The sequence below is a fragment of the Quercus robur genome, chromosome 1 (assembly GCF_932294415.1).
Source record: "Quercus robur chromosome 1, dhQueRobu3.1, whole genome shotgun sequence".
Classification (NCBI taxonomy): Eukaryota; Viridiplantae; Streptophyta; class Magnoliopsida; order Fagales; family Fagaceae; genus Quercus; species Quercus robur.
Genome location: NC_065534.1, coordinates 9,917,775 through 9,934,653, shown reverse-complemented (window position 1 = coordinate 9,934,653; position 16,879 = coordinate 9,917,775). Strand labels below are relative to the sequence as shown.

The window sequence follows — 16,879 nt, the reverse complement described above, 5'->3', positions numbered from 1 at the left end:
AATATATGTATGTATAGTTTTAATTTAAATACATTGTTCAAATTATTCATTCTCTTAAAAGAGATTATCATGTTAATCAAAACTCATATCAAAGTTATACTGAATATGTATAATTTATTCTCTAAATTTTGTTGTAGAAAGAAAGAGATTACTTATGATGGGGAACTAAAAAATACAACACCAAAACGTATGATCCCAAAATAGAGTTTTAAAAATCACAATGATTTATAAATATAAAGTAGAAATAATAAAAAATCAAGAGATAAAGAGAGATAATAATCACTTTTTCAAAAGAGAATGTGAGTGAGAATAATATGAAATTTATAGAAAATAATATTAGAAGAAAAAATGTAAAAAAATAGTAATAAATACCAAATTATTCAAGTCATGTTATATAATAAAATAACGTTATATTCTTATATATTATATTTATAGTGCAATATGATAATATCCATGAAATTAAAGAGATTAAAAAAGGTAACAACTAAAAAAATACAAAACTTAATCACATCAATCCAAAGTAGAGTTCCAAACAATACAAAAATTCATCAACCTATAGTAGAGATGCAAGAAAAAAAAATCCAAAAAAAGGAAGAAGAAAAAATTTGAGAGAGAGAAGGAGAGAAATAACATTTTGTGTGTGAGAAAACCATATATAAAATGGGAAAGAGAATTGTAAATTTATAGTAAGAGTAGGAGAATAAGAAAAGCCAAAAATAAAGGAAGATAAATAGATAGAAAAAAAGTGATATTAAGGTAGATAGTAGATGAAATGATAAAACGTAGGGAAAATTTAGAGAAAATATAACAGTAAATTGTAAAATTAATAAGAAAAAAAATGAATTAAAAATTGAAAGCTCGAAAATACGTTAAAAACACAAGAGCTGTTTAGACCCCCAAATAAAAGATTATAGCTCGATTGATTTTACTTTAACTTATACAAAGTGCGAAAAAGAGTAAATACGAGTGGATAAACAAACAAACTACTCTAACCCATAATCATTATAACACAGTAGTAAAATGAATGGTAAAAGAGTAGGGAAGAAGAACGCAAACACAAGATAACATGCCGAAGTGTTATCGAAGAGGAAAGCGAAGTACTCGGCATAAAACCTCACTGCCGCCCTCCAAGCGGTAATCGATCCACTAGACAATCAGTTAAGATACGCGAATAGCAAAAGACTCTTTAAGCCTAGTCTACCCAATGCATCTAAGCCCTCCAAGCTCCTACTCCAACAAGGCTTCTCGGTACCGTGTCTTGTCTAGCATTCCAGATCCCGCAATACGCCTGATTGCATCCACCAAGCCTTCCCGGCTTCTTTTGGTAAATCCCCAAAGCTTCCCCATCTTCAAAACACTCTCTACACTTTGAATAGGTGTGGGTTATGTTTGGGTACAAATCTCCTCTCAAGGTATGACAATGGGAGAGGGAAGGAGAAGAGGCTACAATGATTTCTCACTAAGGATGGGTAGCTCTCTCTCTAAAAGATGGGTGTGTGTGTTGTAGAAAACCTATCTAGGGTTTTTCTCTCTGAATGGTCTCTTCACAATTTGTGGGTAATGAGGGTATATATAGTATGGGTGAAGGGTAAAAAAGTCACATTTAAAAATCTTTCAGGCAGAATGTTTCGTGACTACCTCGCGGGAAGGCTTTACTTGCGAGACACTTGCGAAACTGACAGTCTGGCATGACTCTTCAGCTTCCAGCATGTGCTTCTCACATGGCTATTTCGCGGGTTAGCTTCTTGTGAGTTTCTCACGAAATCCATTGATTCTTCACCAACTTAATACTAAACCCAATACAATAAAATCCTACAAAATACAAGGAAAAAAATAAAAGCAATTACAACATTTTTTGTCATGGAATAAAGCCAACGTAAAACATAGTTGTAAATTACAACTTTACAATCTCCCCCTTAAGCTATTCTGTGACAAAACACCCTATAACAGACTCTAGACCTAAACAAGAGTTTGGGAACAATGGAAAAACTCACTCATACCTAAATCTAGAAGCTGTGATGAACTTGGAACATATATACTTGTAACCTGAAACACTTGCACAAAACACATTAGACCTTCAAAGTAAATCAAGTGATAAAATGACAAGTATAATGTAACAAGTAAATTACGATCAAGTAAATATGATGTGAAACATGTGAGCAACTTGATCATACACCAAAACAGTCATATGGAAATGATTACAATGATCATATAGCAAAGCAAATGTTCATCCGAATATGCAATCAATAAAGCACAATAGCATAAGGATGTATGCATGTCCAACACATAAGCATGATGCGATGAGAGCACCAAAGCATAGATACTAAACATAACTCAAAGTACCATAAAACAACGAGAAAATAAGCATAATATAAAATAAAGACAAAACAAGGTTTTCTAAAAAAGGATGTCTTCTCCCCCTTGGTATATGCATCTCCTCAAAGGCTTTCTCCCCCTACAAATGTGCACGAGGTAGAATTTTCCCCCCTAAGAATGTGCACATGAGTCATATAGAAATGACGAAACACATCAATATACTCTCCGGTATACTCTCTCCCTTTTTGTCATGAATAGACAAATGAATCAAGAGGAAGGAGGGAAAGAAAATAAGATATGAACAAGGGTAAACGATGATGCATGAGAGGTGCAAGATGAATGAGAAAATCCTTGTCCGAGGAGGTCAGTTATCATATAAACCAATTAAACATGTTGTAAGTGCAATTTTGATTGCTATAGTGTTTTTTCTCTATTTTTTCGATCCCTTTCCTCATGGAGGGTCTCTTGCATTATATAGCTTTTTCTGGGCCATCTTGACCCTACACTTGTTGATCATTTGATCCCTTACTTGAGTACTTGTCCCATCAGACACCCTCTCTAACTTTCTGTGAATTGTGGTAGCCAAGACAGTACTGTTCAGGGGTTTCCTTAACATAAATGCGGCCAAAAAAGTAGCTGTAGTGCATTCAATGTGGTGGTAACAGCTTTCCATTAGATATTTTTATGTTCCGATCATCCTTATACGTTTATGATACACGTCCTTGTCACTGAAGCTTCCTGGAAGGTCACCATGATAGCTGGAGTACACGTCTGAGCTATAATCATCAATTTCGAGGAGTCATTCCTCCTCGGACCACCCTCCCCTTCTGTATTTTGCTCATTAGATCCTAAGACTGAACTACTCATTGCCATTCGTTCGTCCTCGGACTATCCATGCTCTCGGCCAAGCCCAAGGCCCAATATATGAGTTGGCCCCTTATCCGTACACTTTAAAAATAAAATGATTCATATATTTGTTTTGTAATACAAATAAAATCTAGAATTGACCTTAATTATTACAGTACTTTTTTTCCACGGGAAGCACGTTGTTATCCCAACACTTTAAAAATAAAATGATTCATATATTTGTTTTGTAATACAAATAAAATCTAGAATTGACCTTAATTATTACAGTATTTTTTTTCCACGGGAAGCACGTGCCTTGCACATGCCACCCTAATTAGTAGAATAAAAAGAGAAAATCCATTTATTATTTATTAATGTCAAAATATGTCACAACCAGAAAAAGTAATTAAAGTAGGCGCTCTGGCTCTTTCTCACAAAATGACAATAGTATAAAACCCATATTTTTTTGCAAAAAATATGTGAATGGATTTTTGCCTAAAAATTAATATAAATTATCATTAAATTAAACTTTTGAAAAACAATAATATAAATGGACACACCTGATTTCATAACTTATTGATTTGCATGACTTTGAGTGATGGATAATTTCTACTCACTATTAAACATCCTTCATTTTTTGTTGATCACTCATAGTTATACAAGTCAGTAAATTATGAAATTGAATGCGAATATGAGTGTGTCAATAGTATTATTGTTCGAAAGCTAAGGAGAATCAGGAGATTGATGTTGAGTATTTAATTTCCATGTTTAAGTAATCTCCCAATATCTGATAGCATCATGCCCATGCATTCAAAGGTCTATGCAAGGAGATCACCTTCATTTTTTGTTGTTAACATAGATATCCAGAGATCTTTCAATACATGGCTACTTTTCGGGTTTGAATAATTCTCTCATCTCAACATATATTACATAATCATGTGGAGGAATCTCTTGGGGGCAAGAGAGTCAATATTGTACCGGAGGCTATATTGGTTTGGCCAGTGGTACAATATATTTTGAATACCGGTGTACCGTTTTGGGTTTATCGCTATTTTTTATATTTATAAATATATATATATATATATACATATGTATGTATGTGTGTGTGTGTATATATTATAATAAATATAAAAGTTTACCATAAAACATTTCCTTAATTCAGAACTAATTGGGGGTGCCAAGATGTAAGTTGAGAGTTGTGAACACAAGACCTCATGGATTTCATGAGACATTGGAAACTGCTAAACCAATCATTTGGGATCAAATCACCTTCATGTTGATTGCACAAAAAAGTAGAATAGAAAATTTAGCAATAAGATAGGAAGCCAAAATGGGCTTTTATCCTTTTCTCACAAACTTTTTAGCAAAATGCCCCATGTTTGAAACTAATTAGGAATATGTAAAACTCGATTTTTGGAACATCGAGTTATAGCGAACGTGGACTTAGAAATTTTTTTTTGGAAATCGAGTTTCATGTAAAGTACTTGAGTTCATGGAACTCGAGTTCTACATGAATTTTTTCAAGGAACTCTAGTTCTATGAACTCGAGTACTTCACATGGAACTTAAATTCCAGTTTTTTTTTTAAATTTTTAGTTCGCTATAACTCGATTGTCCAAAAATCGAGTTTTAAGTTAAAACTCATTTTTAGAAAATCGAGTTTCAAAACATGGGCATTTCTCTAAATAGTTTCATATATGAGACATTTTGCTGAAAAGTTTTGACGAAAGGGGCAAATGTCCATTTTTTCCAAGATAGGAAGGAGTAGATTCTCTTCTTAATTAGGACATGGTATAATCAGTGTTTTAAAAACCGGACCGGACCGGCCGATTCAATTGGGAATCGGACCTTAATCCGATCCGGTTACGATTAAAAACCGGAAATGATGGAAAAAATGGAAAAACTGCCGGTTTAACCGAAAAACCGGAAACCGGTACGGTTAAACCGGTTTTAAGCTTGTTCACTAACACTTCAGCTACTGTGTTTCTGAGCAAAAAAATAAAAATAAATAAGAGATTTTGTTTCAGATTTAAGAAGAAGAGAGGTTTTGACTTTGAAAATGTTGTTAAGTCTAAAGCTGTGAAGCCTTATATGCCCACATTGACACCAAAAATATTAGATTTACTATTTATGACTTGAGTCACTTGACATAGTTGAAAAGAACTGAGGAAACCCAAACCAAAGAGATGCAGCCACGCAGGTACAGTTTATCCACTTCAATTTAAGAGCTTTTCTTGCTGCTCTTGTATTTTTTTTTTTGGCTGAATAAAAAGAATGAGAAAAATCTTGCTTCTGCTCTTGGAGACTTGCACATGCACTGATGCACATATATTGACTGAGAGAGAGTATTGAAGGCAAAGAGATGAGAAATTAGAAAAAGATAAAAGAAGAAACTAGTATAGAGCTTTTAGTTAACCAAGGTGGGGATGTAAGGTTTCAAAATATGTGGTGGGTGGAGTATCAACGTGTAAAGAACTAAAGGTAGGATATGTGGTGGAAAAGAAATGGGCAATGATATTGTCACTCATTGGTGACTTTTTGATATTTGAAAAATGAAAGAATAACTAAAATAATTTTTGTAGTGAGCTTAAGTTTGGTTGTCTAATATATAAATAAAGAAAGATGTTATATTTATAATGTTTTTACAATAACTTATAGGTGGTTAATTGTTATTAATTCAAATTTGAACTTAATACTAAGATTACTTTTTTGACAACAACAACTAGTAACAATTTGCCAATTAAAATTTGTTGTAAAAATATTGTGAAAATATTGTGAACATATCATTTCTTATAAATTAAAGTTAAGGTTTAATGTTTTACTGTTATTTAATTTAATTTTTTAGTTAAAATTTTAGTCATAAAATTATTTATTTATTTAATTATTTTTATAATTATTAATTAATTATTTATGACAGCATCGGTCCGACCTCGGTCCGACCATAAAACCAAGAACCACTCTCTATTCCGGTTCTTTGACCGTACCGGTTTTTAAAACCATGAGTATAATAGACCTTATTTACGTACACTCTCCATTAGTGTTAAACCTGGTCGCATTTTTTGCAAAGAAAAAAGAAAAAAGAGAGCGACTAATGCGTAAGTGTATAATAGAAATTTTAGGTAAGAGTTATGAACCTAGGTAATCATGGATCTAATGAGGCCCTATGGATCACAAAACCAACCCCTTGGGGGTAAGATCACCTTCATTTTGACTACACGATCGAATATGTAGAATAGAAATTTTAACACTAAGATAAGTATGAGTAGGTTCTCTTTTTGATAAGGACACGTTGTAAAAGCCCCTATTTACACACTCCATTAGTGTTGTACCATGATATGGGTTTTATATTTCGAATTATATTTAGGTAATAGGATATTTTTGTATTTATTTATATTTTTGATAATTAGTTGCAACAATGAGGAGAAGGCATTTGAACCTTGGATGTCTCCATTTACAACATTGAAAATGTTAGTTGATCTATGCAAGATTGTTGGCTATTAATAAAACTAGTCACTAACCCATGTGATATACGGGAATAGCTACTGGATGAGTTTTAGGAAAAGAAAAAACCATTATTTTTGAGTTGGAGTAGTAAGCAAAAATGCATTTAAAAAATGATATCGAAAGAAATAGCACATTGTTTTATTAGTTAGGTAGAAGAAAGTAATGTTATTTTATTTATTAGTGTTTTGTGAGAAGGAATAAGAGATAGAATCTCTAGTTTAGTTTGTGTCGTATATATAGATATATACAAGGTAAGTTGTAGTATATATAGCAATAGGTGCGTATTGAAAAGTCATAATATTTCAAATTAGATATACCAAAAAGTGCCTATTGAAATGTTATAACCTATTGGGTAAGGTCATAACCCTTCATATTGGATATATATGAAAGGTGTTTATTGAACGAAAATGTGTCTATTGACTGAAAATGTGCCTACTGAATCAAAACGTGCCTATTGACTGAAAATGTGTCTGTTGAATGAAAATGTGTCTACTAACAAAAAAGTGCATATTTAATGAAAATGTGCCTATTGAAGGTGGTCATAATCCTTTGGTTATAAATAGTGGTTCATATTCATTTGGTAATTTTTTCTCAATTTCTTTTCTTTCATCTTTCTTAAAAATACAAAAAATTTGTGGATTTTAGCTATTTGTAGAACCCAATAAACTTGATTTAATATGTGCTTGTTAATTTGAAGTAGTTCGTTCATTGCCATAGAAATTAATTATCCAATCATATTTTTGGCATTTCATTCAATTTTTCATAACTCGTTTCCTCTTAATTGTATGATCAGTTGATCAATAACTTCAATTTTGAAATAAAATAAAATAAATAATTATGGGTACCCTTGTAATTGTAGTCCGGAGTCAGAGTATATGGAGGAAATTGTTGAAACCATCCTGTCATATTGATGTTCTTGCTCAAGACTCTTCAACAATCATCCCGCAAAATGAAATGCTGCTTTAACTAGTCAAAATTCTATTTGCTGAGTGGACTCGCTTTCTTTCTTTTTTTAGTCCCAACTTTTTTACTGCCACTTCCCTTTTGTCCGCCACTTCAACATTTTTCTTTGTTCCGTAGTTGAAGCCAACGTTAAATTTTCTTTTACTTTTCTAATATGGGTCAGTGGAGTGCGTATCCTTGTTTTCTGTGTGGGTTTGTTTCCTTCACTCCTTGTTTTTCATTTCATTCATCTGTTTAGTTTGGGCAGTTTTTTTTTAGACGGTTTTTTCTTTTGTTAAAGAGTGAAAAGGTCTAAGAATCAAACCACACAACTATTCGGTGTTTTTAGATGTTTACATGGCAATAATTTCTGTAGTCACGTGGCGCAATGAAGAGTGGTCAACGAAAATTTAAACATTTCGACTATTAGTTATTATATAGATATAGATATATAGATTTTAATGAGAAGAGTAATTATACGAGTTTATTTATTTTCTTATATTATATTAGATAATTGAGTTTATTTATTTTTTAAATAAAGATAATAGAGTTTTAATGAGTATGTTTTTATTTTATTTTTCTTTATTTTGAGAATTGAAAGTATTTTAACGCACACACGGGAGAAAGGAGAAGGTTTTAAAAAAATTGACAGTGGTGTATATAAAAAAATGCCTAACTCTTGGATACAACACACATATTTTAAACCTTTTTAATTTACACTTATTAATGAGTTTTATCTCAAGTGGATTATAAATTCTTGCCATAATTGAAATCTGAATGTATTGTATTGATAAATATAAGCATGGGCGAGGATATTCCATTCCGATATTGATCCCAAAAATCTCACTAATGAAAAAACATACTAGTTTGTTCTCGGCTAGGGCTTCTAAAAAACCCTAGACTGTAGTATCGCCGTTTCCTTTCTCCTTGAGAAAGAAGAGCGTTCCCTTTAGCGACTTGGGTTGCTAGAAGGGCTTTGTTCTACTCTTTGTGACGGGAAGTGTAGGCTTGATTGAGGGTATGGACGAAATTATTAGAAGGTCCGACGGGCTTTCTCTCTCGGCTAAGGAAGGTTCAAGGGTGAAGCTTTCTAGTGAGGTGGCGGCATTAGAACATGTGTTGGCTACGAAGTTTCTTACGAAGAGAAGTTTGAATATGGATGCAGTGGCTCGCACTTTTCGTCCCCTCTGGAGGACGAAGGAGAGTTTTCAACTGACAAGTGTGGGGAATAACACGATGCTTTTCGAGTTTGGTTCAGATATTGACGCTGAAGAGGTTTTACAGGGTGAAATATAAAGTGATACACAAAAAGTGGTACAGAGGATTTGGACTCTATTTGAGTCCAAATCCTCTGTACCACTTTTTGTATACCACTCTATGTTCCACCAATCACTACTTGCCATGTTTTCATTTTACTTTCCTTATAGAATAACTGAAGTTTAAAATGGAAAGCAATCATACACATGGTAAGTAGTGATTGGTGGAATATAAAGTGATACACAAAAAGTGGTACAGAGGATTTGGACTCCATTTGAGTCCAAATCCTCTGTACCACTTTTTGTATACCACTCTATGTTCCACCAATCACTACTTGCCATGTTTTCATTTTACTTTCCTTATAGAATAACTGAAGTTTAAAATGGAAAGCAATCATACACATGATAAGTAGTGATTGGTGGAATATAAAGTGATACACAAAAAGTGGTACAGAGGATTTGGACTCTATTTGAGTCCAAATCCCCTGTACCACTTTTTGTATACCACTCTATGTTCCACCAATCACTACTTGCCGTGTTTTCATTTTACTTTCCTTATAGAATAACTGAAGTTTAAAATGGAAAGCAATCATACACATGGTAAGTAGTGATTGGTGGAATATAAAGTGATACACAAAAAGTGGTACAGAGGATTTGGACTCCATCTGAGTCCAAATCCTCTGTACCACTTTTTGTATACCACTCTATGTTCCACCAATCACTACTTGCCATGTTTTCATTTTACTTTCCTTATAGAATAACTGAAGTTTAAAATGGAAAGCAATCATACACATGGTAAGTAGTGATTGGTGGAATATAAAGTGATACACAAAAAGTGGTACAGAGGATTTGGACTCTATTTGAGTCCAAATCCTCTGTACCACTTTTTGTATACCACTCTATGTTCCACCAATCACTACTTGCCATGTTTTCATTTTACTTTCCTTATAGAATAACTGAAGTTTAAAATGGAAAGCAATCATACACATGATAAGTAGTGATTGGTGGAATATAAAGTGATACACAAAAAGTGGTACAGAGGATTTGGTTGTAGCTTGTAGAAAAGACGTAGCCATATATGGTTGACATTATATCGACCATGTCCTTATCTTTCTTCTTCAGTCAAGGGTCTGAATATGTTTTCATTTATGTAACCTTCTTATTTGCGCTTCTCTTTGCATTCATCTTCTTCTTTCTTTCAAAAATCTTCACTAAAAGCAAGCGACCCCTACTCCCTCCTGGCCCAAAACCATGGCCTATTGTGGGAAATCTCCCAGAGATGTGGAGGAAAAAACCTAGATATAGGTGGCTGCATAGCCTCATGAAAGAGTTGAACACAGAAATCGCTTGTGTACGTCTAGGAAGTGTGTATGTTGTGCCAGTAGCTTCCCCAGAGATTGCCATGGAGTTTTTGAGGCAACATGATGCAGTGATGGCATCAAGGCCTATCACAGTCACCACTAGTATGTTCAGTGATGGGTTCTTGACTGCAGTCGTTGCACCTTGGGGAAAGCAATGGAAGAAGATGAGGAAGGTGCTCACTCACGAGATATTGAACCCGACAAGACTCGAATGGCTACGTAGTAAGCGAAAGGAAGAAGCCGATAATCTTCTCCGAGTGGTTAACAATATATGCAAATCAGGCTCAGTTGTTGATGTAAGGTTAGTTTCCCAACACTTCACTGGAATTATTATGAGGAGAATGATGTTCAACAGAAGGTACTATAGGCAAGGAAGAGAGGATGGAGGGCCTTGTGTTGAAGAACAAGAGCATATTAAAGCACTATTTACTGTGCTTTTGTATGTGTATGCATTGTGTGTTTCTGATTACTTGCCAATCTTGAAGCCACTCGATTTAGATGGACATGAAAAGACTGTGAGGAATGCTTTGAATGTTATCAAAAAGTACGAGGATCCGATTATCAATGAGAGAGTAGAAATGTGGAAAGAGGGGAAGAGGACCGAGCCTGAAGACCTTCTTGATGTTTTCATTTCAGTTAAGGATGACAATGGGAAGCCATTGCTATCAGTGGCAGAGATCAAAGCACAAATCACGGTGATATACTTTGACATTTAATCGGTTTTTAAGAAATTATTCCCATATTCACGACTTTTATACTCCATTATCATTTTAATTAGATACCAAATAATTACTTTTTTTTTTTTTCACTATTGAAAACAAACCTAGGTTTGATAAGAAAAGAAGTATCCACTTAATCATTTTTAATTGATGGATCTTATTTGCATAGTATACGAAATTACAAATAACTTCTTGTTTAAACCATTGATTGGAATTCTTCTTTTTTTTATTTTTATTTTTTATTTTTTATTTTTTATCATTGATTCAAATTTATCAATTTTGAAATGAGTGAATTCATTTTTGCCAGTTAGTGTCATTTAAAGAAATATTAATTATTATTGTTTTGAATATTCACTCATATCTTTTGTAATAAATTTATGGATAAGATTTAAAGAACTCCATAAATAAGATTTGGTTTCTATTTATCTAAGAATTTTAGGGGATTCTACCATTACACATTCTTAGCGTGCCACAAGTTCTTGTAGGGTGAAGGGTAAGGGTTGGAGTTCAAGTTTTCAGGAGAAAGTTTTACGCATATATACATTTACGTTAGACTAGAATATAGTTTTTATCTCGAATAAAATATAAAATAAAAGAATTCTACAGGATCCTTTCAGTTTTCTCCCTACAGAAATGTCCATGTTATATATTTACAAAAATGTTTAGTTTTGTATACCTATTAATAGTCTTGTTGTTATTCATGCAGGAACTATTCCTTGCAACTGTGGATAATCCTTCCAATATAGTGGAGTGGGCTTTGGCAGAAATGCTAAACCAACCTGAGCAGCTACAAAAAGCAGTAGAGGAATTAGACAGGGTGGTTGGAAAGGAGAGACTTGTTGAAGAATCAGATATTCCTAACCTAAGCTATGTGGTGGCTTGTGCAAGGGAGTCTCTTAGGCTTCACCCAATTGCACCATTCAATCTCCCCCATGTCGCTAAAGAAGATCTTACTGTGGCTGGCTACTTCATCCCTAAAGGTAGTCAAGTCTTGCTAAGCCGATTAGGCCTCGGTCGAAACCCAAGAGTTTGGGAGGACCCCTTAAGGTTCAACCCTGAGCGACATTTCAAGGATAATTCACATGAGTTGGGGCTTGCAGAACCTGGCCTGAGGTTCATTTCCTTCACTAGAGGAAGGAGAGGGTGCATGGGTGGTACACTAGGGACACTCATTACTGTGATGCTATTTGCAAGACTTCTACAAGGTTTTACATGGAGAATTCCACCTGAGTTGGAGAAGATTGACCTTAAAGAGAACGACCGACTCTTCCTCGCCAAACCCTTGCATGTGTACGCAGAACCACGCTTGCCTGCTCATTTGTACCCAGCTTAATTGATAATTAAGTGGGATTCTAGTTTTATCTGCTAATATATTTGGTCATTGAATAATAGAATTTTATTTGAATTCTACTTAAACAGAAAATCAATTAAGACATGTTTTGTAGATTGTAATAAGAACTCTAATGTGATAACTATTTCGATGGTCTAACTATTTAGTAGTTGGACAATGTTTTTATTGCAAGAAATAATTGTTCTTTATGAATAGTTATTCTTTAAAATGGAAAATAATTATTAGGTGTAATAATTTCTAAAATTAATATATTTTTCAATAAATAAACTTTCCATATGCAAATAACAATCATAGAACTAAAAAATCATGAAAAATATCTCATCTCTCTCTCAGATTTAAAAAAGTATTATTTTTTAAAAATATAATTATTTGAGTAAAATATTTCTTAAAATAAATTTTAAGTTTTATTCTATTCTAACAACTCACAACCAAACTTATGAATAACTTTAATTATTCGGTTACAATATATTTCATAATTTTTATTCTCTGTAATTAAGATTACTATTTAGTATACCAAACATGCCCTTAATGTTTTGGTTAAATAATAAGAATAGTTATCATGGAGATAGAAAGAACATCATAATTTCAAATTTTATTGGATTTGAAAAAAAAAAAAAGAGTAAATAACATTACCGTGGTGTTGTTTGCAAGACTTCTACAAAGTTTACATGGAGCATTCCATGTGAGTTGAAGAAGATTGACCTTAAAGAGAACGACCAACTGGTAGATTTTTTTATGGTTGAATAAGAGATTTAGGGTTCAATTTTCACTTACATAAAAAACCAATTAGTATATTGGTCTGATGATAAAGAGTTATCATCAAAAGCAGATACTATAGGTTGAAACTATCTCACGGAAAAAAAAAAAAAAAAAAAAACCCCTCTTCCTAGCCATCTTGCATGTATACACAAAACCATGCCTGTTGCTCATTTGTACCTACCATAATTAATGTGTAATTAATAATATCAATAAGATTTTAATTTATTTCACTTATAAAGTTTTTTGTCATTGAATAAAAGATTTGAATTTGAATCCAACATATAAAAAAAACTAATTATATTTTTAGTCAAATGAGTCAAATTTGTACTAGAGGCTGTTTTGTTTTGTTCATAAGAACAAAATATTTCGATACCAAATAATATTAGAGTACCATTTTAGAAAACATGCTATTTATATATTTCTATATATATATATGTAAGGACCAAATTTGGAACCCAACCCAAGATCGAATGGAGTAAGGCTCAAAAAGCCCAGAACAATGAATTTATAGAGAGTGGTTTGTAAAACTGGGTCAGAGTGAATTGGATCGCAGGTAAAATAGGCTCAACTCACAAGAACTAAGAAGATGCTTGGATTGAGTTTAGAAAAACAGTCCTTGGCACAAGTTCGAGGAGGTTAGCTTTTATATATTCCTTACAAGTATGATTACAAGTTTGATTCTTAATTGCTACAGTATTTCTCTCTTGATTTTTTCCGTCCCCCTTCTATGGAGAATTTCTCTTATTATATAGTCCCCTTCAAACGATCTTGGCCTTCCACTCGTTGGCCATCCATTCCCTTACTTGAGTGCTTGTCCCATTGGACACCTCCTCAGGCTACCTTGTGCGTTGGGACGGCCAACATAGCCCTGTTCAGGAGTCTTCTCCACATTAATGTAGCCAGAAAGTTAGCTGCAGAGCCTTAAATACGATGGTAGTGGATTCCTTCTTAGATATTTTAGGGCTTCCATTTGTACTTTGTTTTTGCAATGCTTGTCCGTGCTCACAGAACTTTCTGGAATACCTTTCTGGATGGTAGACTACTTGTTCAGACCTCAGCATAATCAGTCCGAGGTGACATCTGTCCTCAGCCTACCCTCTTATGCCATTATGGCTAAAGCTGACCTCATCACCCATTAGCATGGGTCCCCTTGATGGTGTTCACCCCTCCTCGGATGGTCTTTAGTCCTCGGCTTGGGCCTTGGGCCCAAGACACACATAAACGACAGTCTCCAAGGCCCAATGCCCCTACAATATATATATATATATAAATATATATATATATACGTACATGCATGCTTGTATTTATTTTATGAAAGTATGAATTTATTAATTTTTATGTTTATTAACAAAAAATTTAAAGTCTAAATAATAGCCTAAGTACACTAATTAACCAATACATTAGCTTAAATAACATGTTTGTTTGTTTGTTTGGTTTTTTTTTTTTTTTTTTTTTAATTTCAAAATTTTAACATTTTTTTTTTGCTCTTAATTATACCAGCCAATACATTCGAGTATGCTAGGTACAGGCCTAGGCCGGTGTAACCTAGTATTTTTTTGGGTACATTTTAAAGGAGTACCAGTACTGACTTAATGACCAGTATGATATATTTTTTTCAGTATGGCTGGTACCAGTATAATATTGATTCCCTTGATTTTAGTTGGAAAATAAAATTATAGAGTTGTGGAGATAGGTGTGCTAACTGTAAAGATAGAGGAAAGAAAAGGAAATATTGACAAAGTTAGAACAAAATAATTAATGAACTATGAGGACTTTAAACTTACGAAATCTGTATGAGACGACTCTTGTTGTGGAAATCAATTATCTTTGTAACGACTCAATGGCCTTGACTTTCATGCAATCTACTACTAATATTGAGTGAGATGCAATTTATTTTAAATATTTACTTATTTTTCCTTTACGTAACATGCTATCTTTTATTTTTAAAGATTTTTTTTTATTTAGTTATCTAATTTAATTTTGTTATTATTTTATATGCAATAGGAATAAGTATACATTCGGAGGTTGATAACTTAATATTGTCCCTGGTAGCTAGTACTTTTTTAGTTTTTTAGTTCTTTTGAGGTGATGATAATATTAGTTGAGCTTGTAAACATAAAATATCATTTTTTTTTTAATTTTTAATTTTTTTGAGTATTTGTTTTTGTTTTTGTATTTGTATTGAAAGAAAGACAAAGACAAAGACACAATATAATCAATTTATTCATTTTTTTATTATTATATTATTTTTGCATATGAAAAATATGCATTGACCTGATATTGATCCAATCCTAAAATGTAACAAGAAAAAGGGTCATATATTTTACAAGTCGTTTAAAATGATTTGTTTTTTTTATATGAACTTGATTGACTCATCCATTTAATAGGTCTATCTTTCTTTTTTCTTTTTTTTTTTTCTTTTTTTTTTTCCTTTTTCTTTTTTAACAAAAATAATGTGAATTCTATTAAGATATTAAATTCTATAAGGACATCATGTAAAACTTGTGTTTTACACCTTCAATCCCAACATGCCACATTATCTTATCACATATTTAAGTAAAATGCTGATGTGACAATCATTTATTAGATGGTGTAAAACATGAGTTTTACACTCCATCTTTACCAAATTTGAACTCACAGTACTTTACCTCCATATGTATATCATGGAGCAATTATGGGCTAGACCTAGCAAATTGGTTGAGTTGATTGGGTTTTATCTAGATCAAGTTTGAGCCCTAAAAGGGTAGTAACCTTATGACCCTTATCTAGTCCTTTGAGGGTTGGGTTAGTCCGTTGAGGGTCGGGTCACAATCTGATATGACCTATATTTTTTTTACATGCCAAAAATAAATAAGAAAATTGATCATATTGTCTTTGTATTCCTTTCAATACAAATAAAAGAAAAAATAAATATAGGTTTGATTTTCAATTTTTATTGGGCTGTGTCCCATTATTTATTTGGAGTTGCTTGTGTCCCATTTTGTCTACTTCGGTCCTACTCAGTCCACATTTCTCCTATTCAGTCTACTTTGGTCCTAATCTATCCATTCGTTCTTATTCGATCCACTTTAGTTCTATTCAGTCCACCTTGTTCCTATTCAATTGGTCTACTTCGTTCCATTTAGTCTAATTTGGTCCATTCGAGCCACTTTAGTCCATTTTGGTCTACTTCACTATATTTTTTGTTCATTTACATAATGAAAGAAGCCATGTTTGGGTTGAAAACACCTATTCTAAATCCAAATTTATTTCAAAAAAATGAATCTCAAAACTCATAATATCTAGAATCTTAAACATAATATTTATTGTTGCTACGCTTTTATTGAGCCATATTAACGTAACATTTCAATCCATTTCAGTACAGTTAATTGTAAGTGAAAGTATTTCTAAAATAAAGGCTATGAACATACAAATGCAATATTTAGGGTAGTTATTTAAATGAATTACATGAGGTTGATTACACATTTAAGAAAAATAAATAAATATATGTATGTATAGTTTTAATTTAAATACATTTTTCAAATTATTCATTCTCTTAAAAGAGATTATCATGTTAATCAAAACTCATATCAAAGTTATACTGAATATGTATAATTTATTCTCTAAATTTTGTTGTAGAAAGAAAGAGATTACTTATGATGGGGAACTAAAAAATACAACACCAAAACGTATGATCCCAAAATAGAGTTTTAAAAATCACAATGATTTATAAATATAAAGTAGAAATAATAAAAAATCAAGAGATAAAGAGAGATAATAATCACTTTTTCGAAAGAGAATGTGAGTGAGAATAATATTAAATTTATAGAAAATAATATTAGAAGAA

At 32.6% G+C, this 16,879-nt stretch overlaps 1 protein-coding gene across 1 annotated transcript; it reads left to right on the top strand.

Moving 5' to 3' along the window:
• The first annotated feature begins 9,962 nt into the window (after window positions 1–9,962).
• On the top strand, window positions 9,963–12,276 carry LOC126715056 (tryptophan N-monooxygenase CYP79A68-like). The gene is made up of 2 exons (XM_050415515.1): window positions 9,963–10,919; window positions 11,650–12,276. Exons 1-2 carry the CDS (start codon window positions 9,963–9,965, stop codon window positions 12,274–12,276), a joined length of 1,584 nt encoding a protein of 527 aa, XP_050271472.1.
• Window positions 12,277–16,879: the final 4,603 nt, after the last annotated feature.